The sequence below is a fragment of the Myotis lucifugus genome, unplaced genomic scaffold (genome assembly GCF_000147115.1).
Source record: "Myotis lucifugus unplaced genomic scaffold, Myoluc2.0 scaffold_2, whole genome shotgun sequence".
Lineage (NCBI taxonomy): Eukaryota > Metazoa > Chordata > Mammalia > Chiroptera > Vespertilionidae > Myotis > Myotis lucifugus.
Window position 1 is genome coordinate 25,442,816 of NW_005871050.1, and position 18,677 is coordinate 25,461,492.

General features: G+C 45.6%; 1 protein-coding gene across 1 annotated transcript; it reads right to left on the reverse strand.

Moving 5' to 3' along the window:
- Positions 1-8,186: 8,186 nt before the first annotated feature.
- Positions 8,187-12,889, reverse strand: RTL9 (retrotransposon Gag like 9). Its single transcript, XM_023756832.1, has 2 exons — positions 8,855-12,889; positions 8,187-8,303 (listed from the first exon to the last, which is right to left on the reverse strand). Exons 1-2 carry the CDS (start codon positions 12,887-12,889, stop codon positions 8,187-8,189), a joined length of 4,152 nt encoding a protein of 1,383 aa, XP_023612600.1.
- Positions 12,890-18,677: the final 5,788 nt, after the last annotated feature.

An 18,677-nucleotide genomic window follows, 5' to 3' on the forward strand; every position in this document is an offset into this window, starting at 1 on the left:
CCTGAGTGGAGGTGAGGCTGGGCTCCCAGTTACAGCAGCTTTCCCCTTCAAAAAGGCTAGGCTTCTGAGGACGAGCCGGCCTCCTGGTACTGTTTACAATGGTAGCAGAGGCTGCCTAGTTAGGCAAGCCCAGTTAGCCTACCCCTGAAGGTCCTGTGGGATCTAACTGTCCCTCACTCACATACACACACACGCACACACACACACACACACTGCATGACCACACACTCCTCTTTTCTCCCTCACTCACTCACACTCTCTCCCTCACTGCTGCCTTCTTCCTGCCTCTGTAGTTGGGTCTGGGGTGTTATTGAGCCATTTGTGGATGGAGTTTCTTCTCCAGGTGTCTGGTTATGAGGCTCACTGTCTAGCACCTGGCCAGACAGGATAAAATTCACCTCAACAAGACTCAACACAAAGGGAACAAAGCACGAATGTACTCACAACAACAATAACCCCACTATAAGTGACCACCTGAGAAAAGAGAATTAGGGGAGAGAAAAGAGAGATTAGGGGAGAGAAAAGAGAGCATAAATGATATCGAAGAGAAAGAAAAAGATAAGAGAGAAAAGAAAAAGGAAGAAAAATGGGAATATATATATATATATATATCACACCACAGAACCAATAGATAAACCAAAAAATACAAACACCAAACCCCCAGCAAAGAGGGTGGGGGCAGAATCTGTAGAGGCTGAGCTTATATACAGAAAATAAGGTTAAGAATTGGATGAATATGGGGAGGACCTCAGTTCAGTATAGAGTAAGTAGAAAGGGCATGGGTGGATAAGAGGAAAGAGAACGAGAAGAAAATAATAATAATAATAATAATAATAATAATAAATTTACAAAAAAAATTGATTTCAAAAATGGTATAAAATAGCAGATAAAAATAAAATAAAATAGAGTGATGGGGAAATAATGCAAAAAATATATAAAATAAAGCAACAAACAAAAACAGGAAAACAAATAAAAAAGAAGAACAAAAGAGATAAAAAAATAATAATAAAAAAATTAAAATGAAAATGTGAAGTTTGTTCCTTTGGCTGGCTTAAGATCCCAGTCTTCTGTACTGTACTGTTTCTCAGGTTCCTGTTGTTGGGACTGGAGGTCTCTCTTTAGGTCAGTCCCTTTAGACTCTCAGGGACTATTTAGATTTTTTTTAATCCTTTGTACCATTCAGGGTGGAATCTGGGTGTGGCTGTATTGGTTGCCTGGATACTGGAGGGAAGGGCTATCTCTTCAGGACAAAATGGCTTCCCAGGTCCCGGGCTCAGGCACGACTCAGCACCAGACTCGCTGCCACTTCTCCTGGACCCCCTCCACTCCCCAGGTTCTACAAGTCCGCACCTTCTCCCGCACCTCAGCCACAGGTAAGTGTCTGTATCTGAAAGGTCCTATGAACTAGGTTCAGTGAAGAAAGGCACAGGCCACAGAGGGGGAAAAGGCTGCGCCTTTACACGCTCCTCTCCTGCCAGCACTGCACAGTCTGGTCAGCCCTTCAGGCTGCCCTCTCTGGGTTCAGCCTTTCCTGACTGTGAACCCAGATCTAGAGTCCCCTGTGGTCCAGCAGTTCTGAGGACCTTCTTTCCACAAACACTGTGCCTGTCCCAAGGGACACGGCTTGGTGCCGGTGCCGTGCCAATTCCCTCTGACCCTCTAGGCCAGCCGTGGGCAAACTACGGCCCGCGGGCTGGATTCGGCCCGTTTGAAATGAATAAAACTAAAAAAAAAAAAGACCATACCCTTTTATGTAATGATGTTTACTTTGAATTTTATTAGTTCACACAAACACTCCATCCATGCTTTTGTTCCGGCCCTCCGGTCCAGTTTAAGAACCCATTGTGGCCCTCAAGTCAAAAAGTTTGCCCACCCCTGCTCTAGGCTCAGAGGTCTGGCAGACTCTCCTGCCCAGATCCTTGATTTTACCTTTCTCCAGGGATCCTCTGCCCTTCCCGGCTGCAAACTGTCTCCCAGCTGAGTTTCCTTTGCCAATTCAGGTTGGATGTTATTTGTTTCAGCTGCTCATTCTATTTGCTTCGGGACAAGGCTTGGGACGCGTCCATCCATTCCGCTGCCATTTTGTCTCCCCTCCATACTGACTTTTAAGTGATAGTTGAGCAGTGTATAGAATTAGATGTTCACAAATTTACTATTCATATGTTGTGTGTATATTCCATTGTCAGCTTGCCTATATCTCTTTGGACTTGACCACATCCACCGTGGAGGGTTCAAGATTTTGTGGATCTGCCATTAAGATCCCTCTTCTCTTTTGCACCTGGGGATTTCCCTGTCTTTATTTCAGGCTCCCCAACTTCAAGATTTTTCTCCACATTTCATCCAGCATTTCTTTGAGTTTATAATGGGAGAAGCCACTCCAAATTATCTCTATCAAGTTGCTTAAACTAGAAGTGTCTGGTGCCTTATTAATGTGTATACTTACCACAATGTTAGAACTTGCATCACCTTCATGGGATGGGGGCGGGGTGTTAGAAGGCAGTGGCTTGGATTATGTAAATGATTGATCATCTTTCTTCCTTACACACTTCTCCAATTTTCTGAGACAGAAGTGAGAAAGAGGAAAAACAAGTGCTGAGTAAGAAGAGCCAGCTATTCGGTGAAAGCACCAAGATCCCTCCCACTTTCAGAATCCTATACCCTTCCATATATGCCTGGGCCCAAGATGTATATTTTTCTCAATGGGAATAAGCCAGGGAAGAATCTTAGCTTTCTTCTCAGGCCAGAGCTCAGAACAGAGGCTGCTCCAATCTGGGGCTGCAGCTAGCCCCTGGACAGAACCTCCTGAGCTCAGTAGTATCCCACAGTGATTGATTCTTTTCTTTGAATGTTAAAGACTTTCCCCCCAAATACCCCTAGGAAGATTCATATCTGGATCTAAGATGGGGAAGGGGGAAAGCAGGGCCATTTTTGCGAAGGTCTCAAACTTTATGACCTTCAAATGTTGGCTGCTATTCTATGCAAATTTTCTCAGGGGAACAGGGTAAGTCTTCACAGTATCCATCTGACTCTGAATAATAAAGCCACGTGTATATGGTAGAGTGGTGGTATTGTGGGGGGGGGGGGGGCTCTGGGACATGTTCAAATCCCAGCTCTGCTACTTTTTAATTTTTTTCTTAAATCCTCACCTGAGGATATTTTTCCCATTGATTACTAGAGAGTTTAAGGGAGGAAGGAGAGGGAGAGAGAGAGATGTAAGAGAGATACATTGGTTGGTTGCCACCCACATGCACCCCTACTGGGGCTGGGGAACCTGCAACTGAGGTACGTGCCCTTGATAGGGAATTGAACTCACGACTCTTCGGTCTGAGGGCTGATGCTCTAGCACTGGCCAGGGCTTTTTTTTTCTTCTCTGCCTTGATCCAGTTACTTAACCTCTCTGTGCTACAGGTTTTTGGTCTATAAAATAGGATTACTGAGATCACCCACCGCTCGCTGCTGTTCAGAAGATTGCATAGGATAATCCAGATAAAGTAGTTATTCCATAACTTGGGCCCCTGGTAAGTGTTCAACAGATACTAATATTAAACTGTGGCTTTTGCCATGCTTTAGTAAAGGCTTTACTTTTAGATCTTACCCCAGTTTAAATAGAACCCCTGAAGAGAGTGGATTTTGAGTTATGTCCCAACTTAGCTCTATCTCATCCACTTCCCAACCTCCTCAGGGCTAAGCTTAAGTTTGCATATAATAACAAGGTCTTACATTTATATATCTTGCACTTTATTTTTCCAAACACTTTTACAACCGTTATCCCCTGAAGCTGTGAGATTAACAGGATGGTGATGAGTATACCCACTTTGGAGAAGAGGAAACTGAGGCCTGGAAAGGCTTGTTAGAAAGAGAGACACAGGTGCTTAAAGTCAGGCCTCCTCTAATGGCCATTTCAACCTCATACACCATCTATTCTCCTGTAACTCCTCCATTAGATTACAAGGGATCAAGCAGCCTCCTTCGCTGTCCCAAATGCTTCAAGATGCACAGTTTTCAGACCAGGTGAGAATGAAGGAAATATGTGATCCATATGTAAAAAATATCTCTATACTCTGAGGTAGGCCAATTTATTTTATCCGTAATATTCTAGTTGGAGAATGAGGTTGATAGTGCATTAAGATCTTAAGCCTATTGGAAGAAATAAAGGGGAAGAAATCCTGTATTTGATCTGACCAAACTAGTCCAGTGTAGTGGAATCTTAGCTGACCCCAAAATGAGAATCGGAAATGTCTGGAAACTCTCTGAGTCATTGGTCATTTGGTGGCAGCCCAAGCCAATACTTGGATTTGAGAAAGTGGTCTTTAAGAGAACCTTTTCTTTTTTCCAAATCAAATGGCAGGTTTATTAAGAGAAGGTTTTTATATACTACTAGGGGCCCGGGGCACAAAATTTGTGCACGGGGGGTGGGGGAGTCCCCTCAGCCCGACGTGCACCCTCTGTCACATTCCGGGACACCGGCCACTCCAGGCCTAGGTGCGGGCCTACAGACTCTGGGTGGCCTGCTCCCGAGGACACCTGTCCCGAGGACACAGGCCTTTTGGCACCAGCCAGCGGAGCGAGAACCTCTGCCTGCGCTGGTGCATGCACTCCAGTGGGGCGGGAGTTCCCCCCTCCCACCCCTTCGTGAAGCTCCAGGCCCTGCCCATGGCTTCCACTAGCACTGCCCCAACCCTGGCTCCCCAGTGTCTGTGCGCGCTGCCCTGACCCCAGCTCCCTGGCGCCTGTGCGCACGTGCCAGCTGAGCAGGAGCTTCACCAGCGTCCGCGCGTGCCTCACAGCCCTCAGCTCCCCAGTGTCCATGCGCACCATCCCGCCCCCGGCTCCCAGGCGCCTGCGTGCACATGCCAGCCAGGAGGGAGCTTCCCCCTCATCCCCATGGCAACACAGGGGAAGCTCCTGCCCTGACCCTGGCTCCCTGAGCTGGAACTTCTCCTGCATTGCCATGGTGACACAGGGGAAGTACCTGCCCCGCCCCTGGCTGCCTGGTGCCCATGTATGCAAATTAACCCGCCATATTTGTTGGGTTAATTTGCATACTCACTCCTCATTGGCTGGTGGGCATGGCTTGTGGGCATCGCAGAGGGATGGTTAACTTGCATGTTTCTCTTTTATTAGTGTAGATGGGTCCCTGAGGGGCAGAGACAGAGACCAGGTGGTGGGTGAAAGGATGGCAGAAGGACAGAGAAACAGGACAGGGTGATATTTGTTTTCCACCTGGACCCCAAGGACTTGGCGTGTGGAGAGAGTTCCTAGCATCTATTCACAAGGATGACAGTGATTTTTGAAGAGATCTGTGGACTTAAAGTGCTTAGAGCCAGGGATAGAGACCAGGAGGAAAATTTGGAAATCAGAACAGAAGGTTGGGTCTGAATGGGGAACTTGATGGCTTTTGTTCTCCAGGCACAGGAACCAAGGCTGAACGTCTGAGTTGGGAAAATCAGGCCAGGGGCAGCAGGCGGGGGGGGGAGGTTGCTGCATGAAGAAGCTGAAGCCCCTCTTCTCACAAGGTCCTCACTGAGATATAGGATAGAAACAATGCTGTTTCCATGTTCAGGTGACAAAATGTGGCACAGAATGGGGAGGAAAATTACTACCCCCACTCTCCAATTCTACCCCTTAAACCTCCCCACCCCCCACTCACCCCTCAAACCCCCTACCCCTCATGAACCCATCAGTGGCTTCAGCCAAAGCTGCCTAAAGGGAGAACAGCACAATTCAGGCCCCTTGTGGATTTGCAGAATCCACACCCCACCCCAGCAGGGACTTTTGGATTCCCATAGCCAGAGGCACCCACTGGCAGCTGGGGCAGGGTGGAGGGGCTGCCCTCACTTGGCAATGTGGTCAAGACAGGTTAGGAAGAAAAGAACAGGAGGGGACTATCTAAGAGTAAGGGAAACTGCCAGGGTCTTCCACAAATAACCGGAGGAAACTTCAATTTATTGAGATTTTGTAACACACAAGTGGGAACTGGGGTCAGTGACATTTGAGCTTTTACAGCTTATGGAACCTTATTTTTACCCATGGGCCAGTGAAGCCTGAATAAACTTGAAACACCATTTTACAACAGACAAAATAGTCTCAATTATTTGGGCATATGATGACTCAGCTCCATGTAGATGTTGAGTGGCTGTAGAAACATTTCTAAATATAACCTTTTGAGTGGGTAGCAGAGCAGGGAGTGTGTTCCAGCAGGGTATACGTGGGCTTCATATGTTCCATTTATCTCTAGTGACGTTAGCTTTAAGGAGTGGAATAACACTAGGGAGAAAAACAAAGAAAACAATGTTATTGTTCTCCGTTCTTTAAAAAAAAAAATCAGTTCTATTTTTAAAGGCACTTTCCTTGCCATACACATTTTTCAGACACAAATTGTGATTCTGTATCATCAATATCTTTTTTTCAGTAAGAGTAAGGTCAACAGTGCTTTCCGGAGCTAAGAGCAACCCTGGCTGAACACGGAGATCCAAAGTTCACTAGGGCCTGCACTGTGCCAGGTGTGAGTCAACAGGGTCCCCAGAGGCCCAGAGCCTCCTTGTCTGGAATTTGGGTTTCCCAACTTATTGCACCCCTTTTCCCAACGCAACAGCACTGGTGATTGATGTATCTGTTGGCAGCCTACAGAGCCATATTCTTATCTATATTACCATGGGGCTGCCAATTTGTCTGCCAATCTTTGTTGTTGTTGTGTGCATTTTTTCTGAGAATAATTTTCTTATTCCTGGAATCAGACCCAGTGTTTAGGGTAATGGAGCAGCAGACTTAAATTTTAAGAGAGTTTTGGTCTCTGTCCCTCTCTTTCCATTCCCACTGCTATAGCCCTGGAGTGATTCATCTGGTGAGTCAGTCACCTACACTACTCTCTGACCCCTTCCCCGATCCTGCCTCTAAACTGTTGCCAAGTTTGCATTCTAAAACATGTTTCTAATATGTCACCTACTTTTTTTAAAAAGATCTTTGAGTAACCCAATTACATGGACTATGATTGAATAAATAAATTGGTCCCATTAGTATTATATTGCCCATTTTGTCTTTGTAACCTTCACCACAATTTCAACCTACTTACTTATGTGTTTTCTTGCTTATTGTCTGTCTCCTCCCTCCACTGGACTGAAGTTTTCATTCAATGAGTGTTCTTACCTGTCTATCCCAAAAACAGTGGCTGGTACATGTTAGATAACGTTGATTGAATGAAGGACTCAATAAATCAAATTCTCTTAGCAACAGTTAATTCTTTTTTCATAAATGAAGTTTATTTACTTTTATGATTACAAATGTAATGCATGCTTACTGTAGAGAATCTGGAAAGTACAGAGAAGTAGAAAGAGCAAAATAAGAACACCCATAATCCCACCACCTGAAGGCAAACACTGCTCACATTATGTTATATCTATGCTGTTTAATGACCAAGACCCTTGTCAAGAGTACTGGCCATGAAGCATAATAGCCAAGGGGAGTGAGGGAAACTAACAACTGACGGGGTCACCCAGAGGTCAGAACTAGAGATTTGATACTGAAGGACAAGACAAGAGCCATACACAAGAGGTCAGAAGCTCACAACACAATAACAAGTTGGGTTAAGGTAAGAATGTAGTGAGATAGTGCTTGTCAAGAGTTTAACCCAGTAGCTGTCACAGATTACATAATCAATATATGTTAGCCATTACTATGATTACTATGGATCAAAACAAATGGTTCAGGATGGAGACTATAATCAGGGCAAGTACCCTGGTTACCCATTTTAGATGATGTGAGTTAGGGCACATAAGGGCAAGTCTACTGGGTAAAAAGGATTGTGTAGGAGTGGGCATCACTTTCCATATAGACTCCCCTGCCAGGTGAAATGGGTACCAGGGAGTCCTCAAGTTTACCTGGTGACATGAGGCAAGACACTCTAAGGTGTTTTTGAGGTAGGACATGGTTTCTCCTGCCTAGATGTCTCCCTGGACCAAGAACTAAAACTGGCCTTGATGGTGATGGGAGTTTAGAACTTCATACACCAAACACTTTTGAAGTCCACACTCTGATTGTCGGGGCAAGTCACAGGCATATGGGGTAAAAGAGGGGAAGGCTCAAGGGGGAAGGCCACAAGGTTTATGATGTAATTAAATGGAATGATTTCAGGAACCAGTCCTCAAGTTAGCAGCCGAGTCAGATATCACAGAAGAGTCCAGGGAACATTACTTGTTGGTGGAGGACTTCTGATGACCTGCGCTCTGTCGAAGGTGGTTGTGTAGACCCTCTTGGGGGTCTCTATGCTCTTTCAGGTAGTAACAGCGTTTGGGAACATGCTGGTGCTGGTAGTGAGAAAAACAAAAAATAGCAGAGGTAAAAGCCATGCTTACAATGACAAGAGTGTTCTGCTTGGATACTTTCAGGAACCTAGCAGATCAAGGAACTTGGCTAATGTATCTTACTTGTAAAAAAGTGTGACTGGATTAGAGTAGCCAAATTTCCTAGTGACCTGGGTCCATAACACATGTGGCTGTAGGTGAGACCTACCCCACCCCCCCAAAGATGACCCCTCCCTTAGAATTGGACTTGGATTAAGTGTAGAATTTGGACTGAGCCCAGCTGATTCCCCCTAACCAGAGGACTTAGTACTTTAACCATCCTAGGCCTTCAATAACTTGGGCAGGGCTTTGCTCCTCAAAGTGGTTAATACACCCAAAATGACTGCAATAAGCCAGGCCTGCTGATGAGACTCCAGGTTGGGGGTTATGGTCTAGGAGCTCAATGCCTTCCCCTTGCCTTTTCCTTATTCTACTCAAAGGAGCAGGATGTTTTCCTGATCATTCCCACCACATTTTTCTGCTCAAAAACCTTGAGTATATTTCCCCATTATTACCTCCTCAGTCTGCTGATGAGAGTTCATTTCATTCTCCATTGCCTCTTCATTATTCCGCTTACAGGTTGACTGCAGAACCTGGCTTGAGGTGCCCCGGGAATACTTCTCTTCAGCCAGCTGGCACTCAATGTAGAGAGACCTGTCTATCAGCTCCTTTAAGCTGCCAGCCACCTTCAGGAAGATCCGTCCCATTTTGGTGGTAACAGCTTCCGAGAGTCCTTCCAGAAACCTGGTTCGTAGAATGGCATCAGACCAAGACAAATGTTGGGCCAGCAAAAGGAAGTCAGTGGCATACTGCCTGACTGACTTCTGGCCCTGCTTGGGGTGGCAAAGAATAGCACTGAGAATGTCTATCTCAGAGAGGGAATCATATAAGCCCTGTGATCTTTTCAGGAAAGATTTATTTTCATCTGAGAGGGGGTTTCCTACCTCCAGCTGCAATATGGACAACCTTTCTGCTGCCCCCAGATGAAGAGACACCAGAAATGCCATTTTCTCTGAATCATTCAAAAATCCCTTCATTTGCTTCTCCTCATCAATCTCCATCTCCTCCTCCTCCTCAGAGGCTGAACGCCGGGCTGCTTCTTGCACTTCTAAGAGATAACAGAGTGCTGGGGTTAGCATGCCAAAGGATGGAACTTCCTTTGGTGGTGGCTTCACTGTTTCAGGGGTTGTGGCAGTCGCATGTGTTGTGGGCTTTGATCCAGAGGTCGTGGTGTTATTGTGAGAAGCAGATGTTTCTCCAGAATCTGTGACTTTTATGTCCACAGTGGGCATCATTCCAGAGCCTGTGGCTGCCATTTGTGGTGTGGACATGGCTCCTGGGACTGAGGCCCTCATTAGTGGTGTGGATAGTCCTCCAGAGGCCGTGGCTGTCATTTGTGGCATGGACATCCCTCCAGAGGCCGTGGCTGTCATTTGTGGCATGGACATCCCTCCAGGGGCTGTGGCTCTCAGAAGTGGCATAGACCTCATTCCAGAAGCTGAGGCTCTCATAAGTGGGGTGGGCATTGCTTCAGAAGCTGAGGCTCTCATTGGTGGTGCAGGTATCCCTCCTAAAGTTGAGTGTGTTTTTTGTGGCAAAGACATAGATGCAGAACTTGTGACTCTTGTTTGCAGTGTGGACATTGCTCCAGAGGCCATGCTTTCCATTAGCGGCATAGGCATCTCTCCAGGGGCCATGGCTGACATAAATGGCATGGGCATTGTTCCGGAGGCTGTGGTTCTTACGAATGGCTTGGGCTTCCCACCAGAGTCCATTGCTGTTGTTTGTGCAGTGGACATCTTTCCACAGGCTGGAACTCTCATTGACTCTGTGGACACATCTTCAGAAGCTGAAGGTCTCCTTAGTGGTGTGGACATAATTCCAGAGACTGGAGCCCTTAACAGTGGTGGGGATGTCACTACAGAGGCTGGAGTTGGCTTTGATAGTGTGCACATCTCTCCAGAAGCCGTGGTCATCATTTGTGGTGTAGACATTGTTCCAGAGGTTGGGGCTCTCATCAGTGGAATGGACACCTTTCCAGAGGCCGAGGTTGTCATCTGAGGCATGGACATCACTCCAGAGGCTGTGGATCTCATGAGCCGTGTGGACATGGTTCCAGAGGCCGAAGCCCTCATTTGTGGTATGGACAACCCTCCAGAGGCTATGGCTGTCATTTGTGGAGTAGACATCTCTCCATAAGCTGGGGGTCTCAGAGTAGTGACTATCTCTCCAGAAGCTGGCTGTCTCATTAGTGGTGGGGACATCTCCCCAGAGGCTGGGGCTCTCAGTTTTGGTGTGGACATCATTTCAGAGGCTGGGGCTTGCATCTGCAGTGGGGACACCCCTCCAGAGGTCATAGATCTCAGGCGTGACCTGGAGTCTTGGGTGCTCATTGGCTGTCTGGGCATCTTTCCAGAGGCTTTGGCTCTCATTAGTTCTGTGGGCATTGCTCCAGGGCCTGGGGCTCTCATTACAGGCATGGACATAGTTCCAGAGGCTACAGTTGTCATTTGTGGTGTGGACATGTCTCCAGAGGCATGGGCTCTCATTAGCGGTGCAGAGGCAGTGTTTGTCATCTGTGGCAAGGACATGGCTCCAGAAGCTTTGTCATTCATTAGTAGTGTGGATATCCCTCCAGAAGCTGTGGTAGTCACTTGCTGCATGAATATTGCTTCTGAGGCTTTGGATGTCATTAGGGGCTTGGACAGTTCTCCCAAGGCCATAGCTCTCGTTTGTGGCATGGGCATCACACCTGAGGCGGTGTCTCTTGTTAACACTGTGGACATTGCTCCAGAAGCTGGGGCTCTCATTTGTGGCATGGCTGTCACTCCTGAGGCTATGACTCTCCTTTGTGACATTGCTCCAGGGACAGGGGTTCTCATTTGCAGTGTGGACATTGACCCAGAGGTTGAGGCTGCCGGTTGTAGCATGGACACAGTTTCAGAGGCTGGGGCAGTAATTGGCTGTGTGGACATTGCTCCAGAATCTGGAGCTCTCCTTAGTGGCAAGGACATCATTCCAGAAGCTGGGGCTCTCATTTGCAGTGTAGACATTGCCCCATTGTTTGTGGTTTTCAGAAAGCCTGTGGATGTTGTTCCAGAAGTTCTGGCCACTGTTACATGTGTGGGCATCACTCTAGAGGCTGTGGTTGACATTTGCTCTGTGGACATTGTTCCAGAGGTTGTGGCCATCATCAGTGGGGTGGACAATGCTCCAGAGTCTGAGACCATCTTTCGCAATGTAGACATATTTCCAGAGGACTGGGCTCTCATTTGTGGTGTGGACATTGCTCCAGAGTCTGAAGTTCTCACTGGCAGTGTGGAAATCCCCCCAGGCGCTGTTGCTCTCATCTGTGGAGTAGACATAATCTGAGAGTCTATATTTTGTGTTAACTGGGAGGACATCGCTCCAGAGCTTTGGGCTGGCATTAGCTGGGTGGGCATCACTCTAGACGTTATGGGCATCATTAGCATTGGGGACATTGCTTCAGCATCTGAGACTGGCTTTGGCAACGTGGACATTTCTCCAGCATCTGGACCTGACTGGAGTGTTGTGGACATTGCTCCAGAGCCTGGAGTTGACATTAGCAGTGAAGACATTGCTCCAGAGTCTGGACCTGTCATTATCTGGGTAGTCATTTCCCCAGAGTCTTGGGTGCTCGTTGGATGGGTTGACGTTGCTTCAGAAGCTAGGGCTGACATTATCAATGAGGATATAGCTTCAGAGTCTGTGCCTGACATTAACAGTGAAGATATCTCTCCAGAGGCCAGGGCAGTCATTAATACTTTGGACATTGCTTCAGTGTCTTCATCTGTAATTTGCAGTGGTGACATTGCTTCAGAGCCTGGAGCTGACATTGGCTGTGTAGATATCACTCCAGGGCTTATATCTGGCATTAGGAGTGGGGATATCTCTCCAGGATCTGGCGCTAGCATCAATGGTGTGGACATCTCTTCAGAGGATGGAGTGCTCATTATAGATGTAGGCATCATTCCAGAAGGTGGAGTTGGCATTGCCAATGGTGACATCTCTGCAGAATCTGGTGCCTCCATTAGTGTTGTGGACATTGTTCCAAAGTCAGGAATTGTCATCAGCCCTGGGGACATTAGACCATAGTCTGAAGTGGACAGCAGTGGAGACAATGTTCCAGAATCTGAGGTTGGCATTAGCAATGGGGACAGTGCCCCAGAGTCTGAGTTTGGCATTAGCAATGGGGACAGTGTTTCTGAATCTGAAGCTGGCATTAGCAATGGGGACAGTGCCCCAGAGTCTGAGATTGGCATTAGCGGTGAAGACAATTCTCCAGAGTTTTGTAATCCCATTAGAGGTGTGGACATGGTGTCAAATTCTGGGGATGTCATTAGCTGTGTGGACATCCCTCCTGGGTCTGATGCTGAAGTTGAGACTATAGACTGTACATGAGATTGCAGAATTTGTACTTCTTCTCTGGTTTCTATCGTTGGTCCAGAGAAGTTTGTCCTCCTGTTTGGGGGATCATTTTCCTCCCTCGGCATATTGTTGAATTGCCGTGAACGTAAAGGTGTTGACATATCTGCTTTGGCCACAGGAGAATGTGGAGGAAGCCCCTAAAGGGGTCCTGATGAAGCACAACTAGCAAGAAAATCTGTAAACAAGAAACAAGTTTAGCAGTCAAAAACCAATATCAAGAAGATTGGGAAACAGAAATGATTCATGATGGAGACCTTTTGTATGTGTTGCCAGCTATGTAGTATCAGAGATGGGCCCAGAAAGCTGTACAACAATGAACAAATTTGAAGCTGTAGCACATATTCCTTCCACCACTATTCTTTCAAATCAAACCACCCAGTCACATAGCAGAGCCTCTCAGTTTATAAATATTAAAAATGCCAGCAACCTCAGTTGCCAGGTGCCTGAGCAGTCCTGAATCAAATGAAGCAGCAGCACCACCTTCTGGAAAATTGTGAGAAGTGCAGGTTCCTGGGCTATGCTCTATAAGCCAGCCCAGGAACCCGCACTTTCTCATCTAGCCCAGGCCTAGATAAGAAAGCCCTTTGCTCCAAGAAAATCATTGGCTCCTGGGCTCATTGAGTACTGCCACTAGTTTATTCCCTATTTTACTACTCTGATGGCCCTGAATATCTTCCTCAGGAAAAAGAAGACATTTATCTGATCAATGACTGGAAGCAACATTCCATGAACTGAAAAGCCTGCTTATTATCATTATTGTTAATAACAAGAACAACAACAACTATGACTACTACCACTTATTGCTCACTTAGTGTGTTCCAGGCATTAAACTTTAGGCAACTATATGCAATAGTATGTAACTTTAAGCTGTCTATAATGTAGAGATTTACATGATCCCATTTGAATGTTACAATACCCTGCACGATAGTATTATTATTCCCATTTTAGCAGCTTTCTCAAATTAGCCAGGATTAGGGCTAAAATAGGGTCACTGCAGCAGTAAAAATTGTATATGTTTGACTCTTACCCCTCCTTGGGGTTACCTGGATTTTAGCATCCCTAAGGCTACACTCAATTATCTTTCTGACAGCCTAGACCAGTGGTCGGCAAACTGCAGCTCGCGAGCCACATGCGGCTCTTTGGCCCCTTGAGTGTGGCCACGAAGTTTCAATCGCACTGTACGTGCACTCCCGCATGTGGTATTTTGTGGAAGAGCCACACTCAAGGGGCCGCAGTTTGCCGACCACTGGCCTACCATAGCTCACTTGAAGCTCAGTCTATAGCATGAAAAATTTCAAGTATCTCTGATGACATGAGGGTAGGCAATCACAAGCTCCATCCCTATGGCCCACCCCATAAGCAGCCCCGGAAGGGGCTCCTTGGCACATAATTTGGAAACCAACACATACATTACACAATGTTGACACAGCCTACTCATGCCAAAAATGGAACACTTGCTCATTTGGGACAATGTCACAAAAGTCATCAATTACATGGCATTGTGCTTCCATAATAATAATGAGAATAGTAGCAACAGAAACTCTAATAGCAAACATTTCTTGAGCATTCACTGACTGGCAAGCACTCTGCTAGGCACTTTACATGCATCATCTTATTTGGTATCCACAGCAGCACTAAGAGATTGGGTAGTACTCTATTCCTCTTACAAATGAGAAAATTAAGGTCCAGAGAAAAATAATTTTCCTGCAGTCATATAAATTCCCAGGTCCGCCCAACTCCAGAGCCCCCTGCTCTTCATTGTGCTATAAAGCTCCACCTGATCCGCTCTCTTTTATTCACTCACATTACCAAGACCCCTTCTTCTGTCTCCAACCTTGGACAACCCCGAGATGGAGTGTAGTAAAAGAAATACTGGCCTCCTGCTGCACCTTGGTTACTCTACTAATAGGTGCAATGAGAAAGATGAGTTAAGAGAGCAGTCATAGACATTCACCTCCCATCTTCAGAAAAAAATCTCTGAACATGCCACAGTTTTCCACCAGGTAAAACCCAGAAAGGTCTTACCTTGCCAGTTATGAAGAAGAGGCAGAGCATATCTTTTGCTCCCCTAGCTCTTTGAATCTGTCCACTTCTCTTATACCCTATGCCCAGCCAGTTTACTAAAGTAAGACCCAATACCAGTAGCTGTTCTTTGCAATCTCCCTTAGGTATCCCCTGCCACACCCCCCTCCTGCCCCGCCAGCCAGCCAGCCAGCCCGCCCGCCCACCCGCCCCACTGCTCCTGACTTGCTAGTGCTTGCTCTGTCTCTCTGGTCCCAGATTCCTGCCTCTATATAGGCTCTGACATTTGCCTCTGGCCACCTTTCACTTGACAGCCCTCCAGAAGCTCCACTTTAGCACTTGACCTATGCATCTCCACCCCATTTCCTCTCATCCCCAATAGTTCAGAGGAAACCAAACAAGAACAATTATTATTATTATTTAGTACTTGGCCTATGCAACTCCACCCAATTTCTTCTCATCTCTAATAGTTCAGAGGAAATCAAGCAATTATTATTAAACTCCACCCCAATTCCCCTCACCCCCACTATACCCACCTCTAGCTATCCCAAACAAAAGAAGAGATTTACACAATTAAAGAAATGAGACTGAAACGTCCTGGCTCGAGAAATGAGACATCGCCTCTGCAGCCAAGTAGACACAGGAGTCCTGAGAGCCAGGCACTGTAACTGATGAGATATAAAAGCGCAGGCAGGGGTTAGAGGCAACAGAACCAGGGATGGAGGCTGAGTGGAACAGTGTCAGAGAGTTCAAAGAGTTTAAGTGCAGGGAAACCAAGGTTTAAAAGGATGGGCCATAGGGGATTAATAAATGGTGATAGTTAAAGGCAATTTGCCCCAGTGTCAGAGACCTGGAGGGAAATCTGACAACCAGTGTCACCTGCCACAGAGCTAGGATTTGACACTGAGGCCCCAGGGCATTCAGACAGCTGGCAAAAAAAAAACCATGCCAATCTTGAGCATACCAGGTGAGAGCTTGCTCACAGACTCAGGGCTATACAGCCTACTTTCTAGAACTGGGGCACAAGGTCAGGGTAAAACCAGCAGAAAGGTTTACCAGAGTTCTCTAATTTTCTGAACCAGTACAATGTAAACCCCTAGACTAGGGAAGAACTGGTCTCTGAGCCCTGGATAAGGCAAAGCCTTTAGGTAAAGTTCAAGTGGCTGAGATACAGGGACTCAAGAGTCTGGGGAGGCATTTGAGTCATTATAAATTTCCCCACACTCATAATTAGCAACCAATAATACCTGGACACTCAGGCTAAAAACTATGCTTGCTTTATATCCTTTGGGCTTAATGTCAACACCTGCAAGGTAAGCAAATGGGGAAATGGGCTTGGAGAAGTTGTGACCGAGGAAATGGCAAAGCCCAGATTTGAGCCTGGGTCTATCTAATTCCAAAGTCATTTCCGAACTTTGTAATCAGACAAGTGGTTAGAAACACTCCAAGTACTCTACTCACTGCCACCTTCATCCTCTCACCCCCAACAATCATCCTCTCACCCCCAATCCACTGAAAATTATGACCTGATTTTTAATATATATATATTTGCGTAGAAAAAATACAGTCTGGAAAGATATATACCAAAATGTTAGCAATGACCATACCCAAGTGATAAGATTAAAGGAAATATTTACTTTTGTTTTTCGTATCTATAGTCTCTAATTTATCTATGACTGATTCATATTACTTGTATTTGAAGGGAAAAGGTTATTTTTCTTTTTAAAAAAGGTGTGTTTCCCTTGGGTTCTGTGTCTAGCCCTCTCCCCTCTTCTCCCTACATGTTCTCTCTAAGTATCTCCAACATCTCTGCACCCAAGCAACCTTCTTCCCCAACAAACTTACTGCACTATTTAGATCCTTGGTCAGTAGTGACCTTAAAAAATACCTCCATGGCTTGTTTTTATTTTGTTGTTGTTTTAGTTTTGAAAGATGATTTATTGTTTCTCTAACTTTTATTTATGTTTAATATTTACACAAGTAATCTAGAAATTCAAGGTGTCCCAAAAAATGTATGCACACTTTAACAGCTGAAAGCTCAATTGTGAAAATGAAATGTATTTTATTAAATACTTCCTTTATAATTATTCAAAGTGTTTGTATACATTTTTTGGACATCCTATATATTCTCAGAATAAAAACTTGAAATCCTACATACAGATGAAACTAGTTGGGAACCTACCCCACCCCCCATCCCCTCAAGTCCCATTCCTCTGTCTGTTCACAGCTGGGTGTGTCTCCTTCCAAACTTTTTCTAGCTTTAATGGCATTCAGAGTTCATATCATGGAATTGCTAGCAAAACCCAGTATGTGAAAAGTTACAGTTAGACACTGGTTACTCCAGGATTCCAACTTCCAGTCCACTGTGGCCATTTGTCATCAGCCTGCTTCTAGAGAGGCTACTGAGAAAGTTTTTGCATGCTCAGCCCATTTGGGTCACAGACTTCCGTTTTATTAATGCCAGTGTTTCTACAAACACAGACAGGGGAGGCCTTCTAAGGAAGGAAAAGCCCAGAAATCACTGCTTAGCATCTCCCAGGTCCCTCACGTTCTGCCCAGTCTGTACTGATCAATACGGCTAGGAGGTGTCATGCTTCCTGCTGCCTCACAAAAGGTAATTGAGTTTCAAGGGATGAATGGCTAGCTGCTCGAGAAAATAAGAATAAACAAAAGACAGTTCAATATGTCAACAAATAGCTTTCTAGCTCTTGAAAATAGCCTTTCCCTGAATTCTCAACAATATCCTCTCCCACAGCCCCAGCAAACAGATATACAGATAACTGAAAATAGACAACCTCAGGATAAAGAAAAACCTCGTTGACTTTAGGGTCCTAATCAATCAGAAAGGGAGAAAGTCTCCCCATCCCCTGTCCCCAACAACCCTGACACTTAAAATGCCCACCTGGCTCTTATAAAAGAGGGGAAAATAGCTAGCACTTACTAAGTTCTCACTCTGCCAGGCACTGTATTAAGCACTTTACAGACATTCCATTATTTATTACACAATATGCCAAGGAAGTAGGTTTTTACCCCCATTTTATAAATCAGCTAAAGAACTGAAGTTGGGAGAAAATAAAATTGAATAACTTACCTTGGCTCTCACAGCTTAGAGAGAGTGAAGCTGAGCTTGTCACCCGGGTCTGTCTGACTCAGCTGGTGCTCTTAACTCAGGGGAGAGTCACACTCTGTCTTCAAGTCTCTGAAGGGCTGTCATATGAAAGAGAGGGTAGGTGTGTTCTGGGTAGTTCCAAAGAGAAGGATTTGACTGTTAGTTGGGAATTACGCTTTCATTGGATGTGCTGCAAATTCCCCAAACAACATGTATATGCATGTCCAACTCTATAGGGAAAAGAACAGTATAAGAAGAGCAAACAGAACTGCCTTGCATTAGGTGCCCTCCTGAAAGATCTGTGGAGTCAGAGAGAACAGGAGGGATACAAAAGGACTGCAAATGGGCAGCATCCCAATTTTCTTAAATATGTAAACTACAGACCAGTATATTGTAAACTCCAGAGCTGTGAGCTTGATGTCAATCCTCTGAGAGATTCTGCCACAGATTATGAAGCAGGTAATTTATAAGCACTGAAGACATAAGTGGTGATAGGATGTACCTAGAAGTATTAGCAGAACTATTCAAATTCGACCAGGTGCCCAGACTAACAGCTATTGCAAACCGAAAAATGGGGGTACTGACAGTAGGTTGCTAGATTTTTATTTTCCAAATAAAGGCATTAAGAAACAAGATAAAACAACCCCAAATTCTCATTTCATAAAAAGAAATGGTTTCCTTTAAATACCAAAAGGGTAGAAAATAATCTCAGAGTAAAGGACAGTCCTTTAAATGAAATAAAGGATAGCCCTTTCACT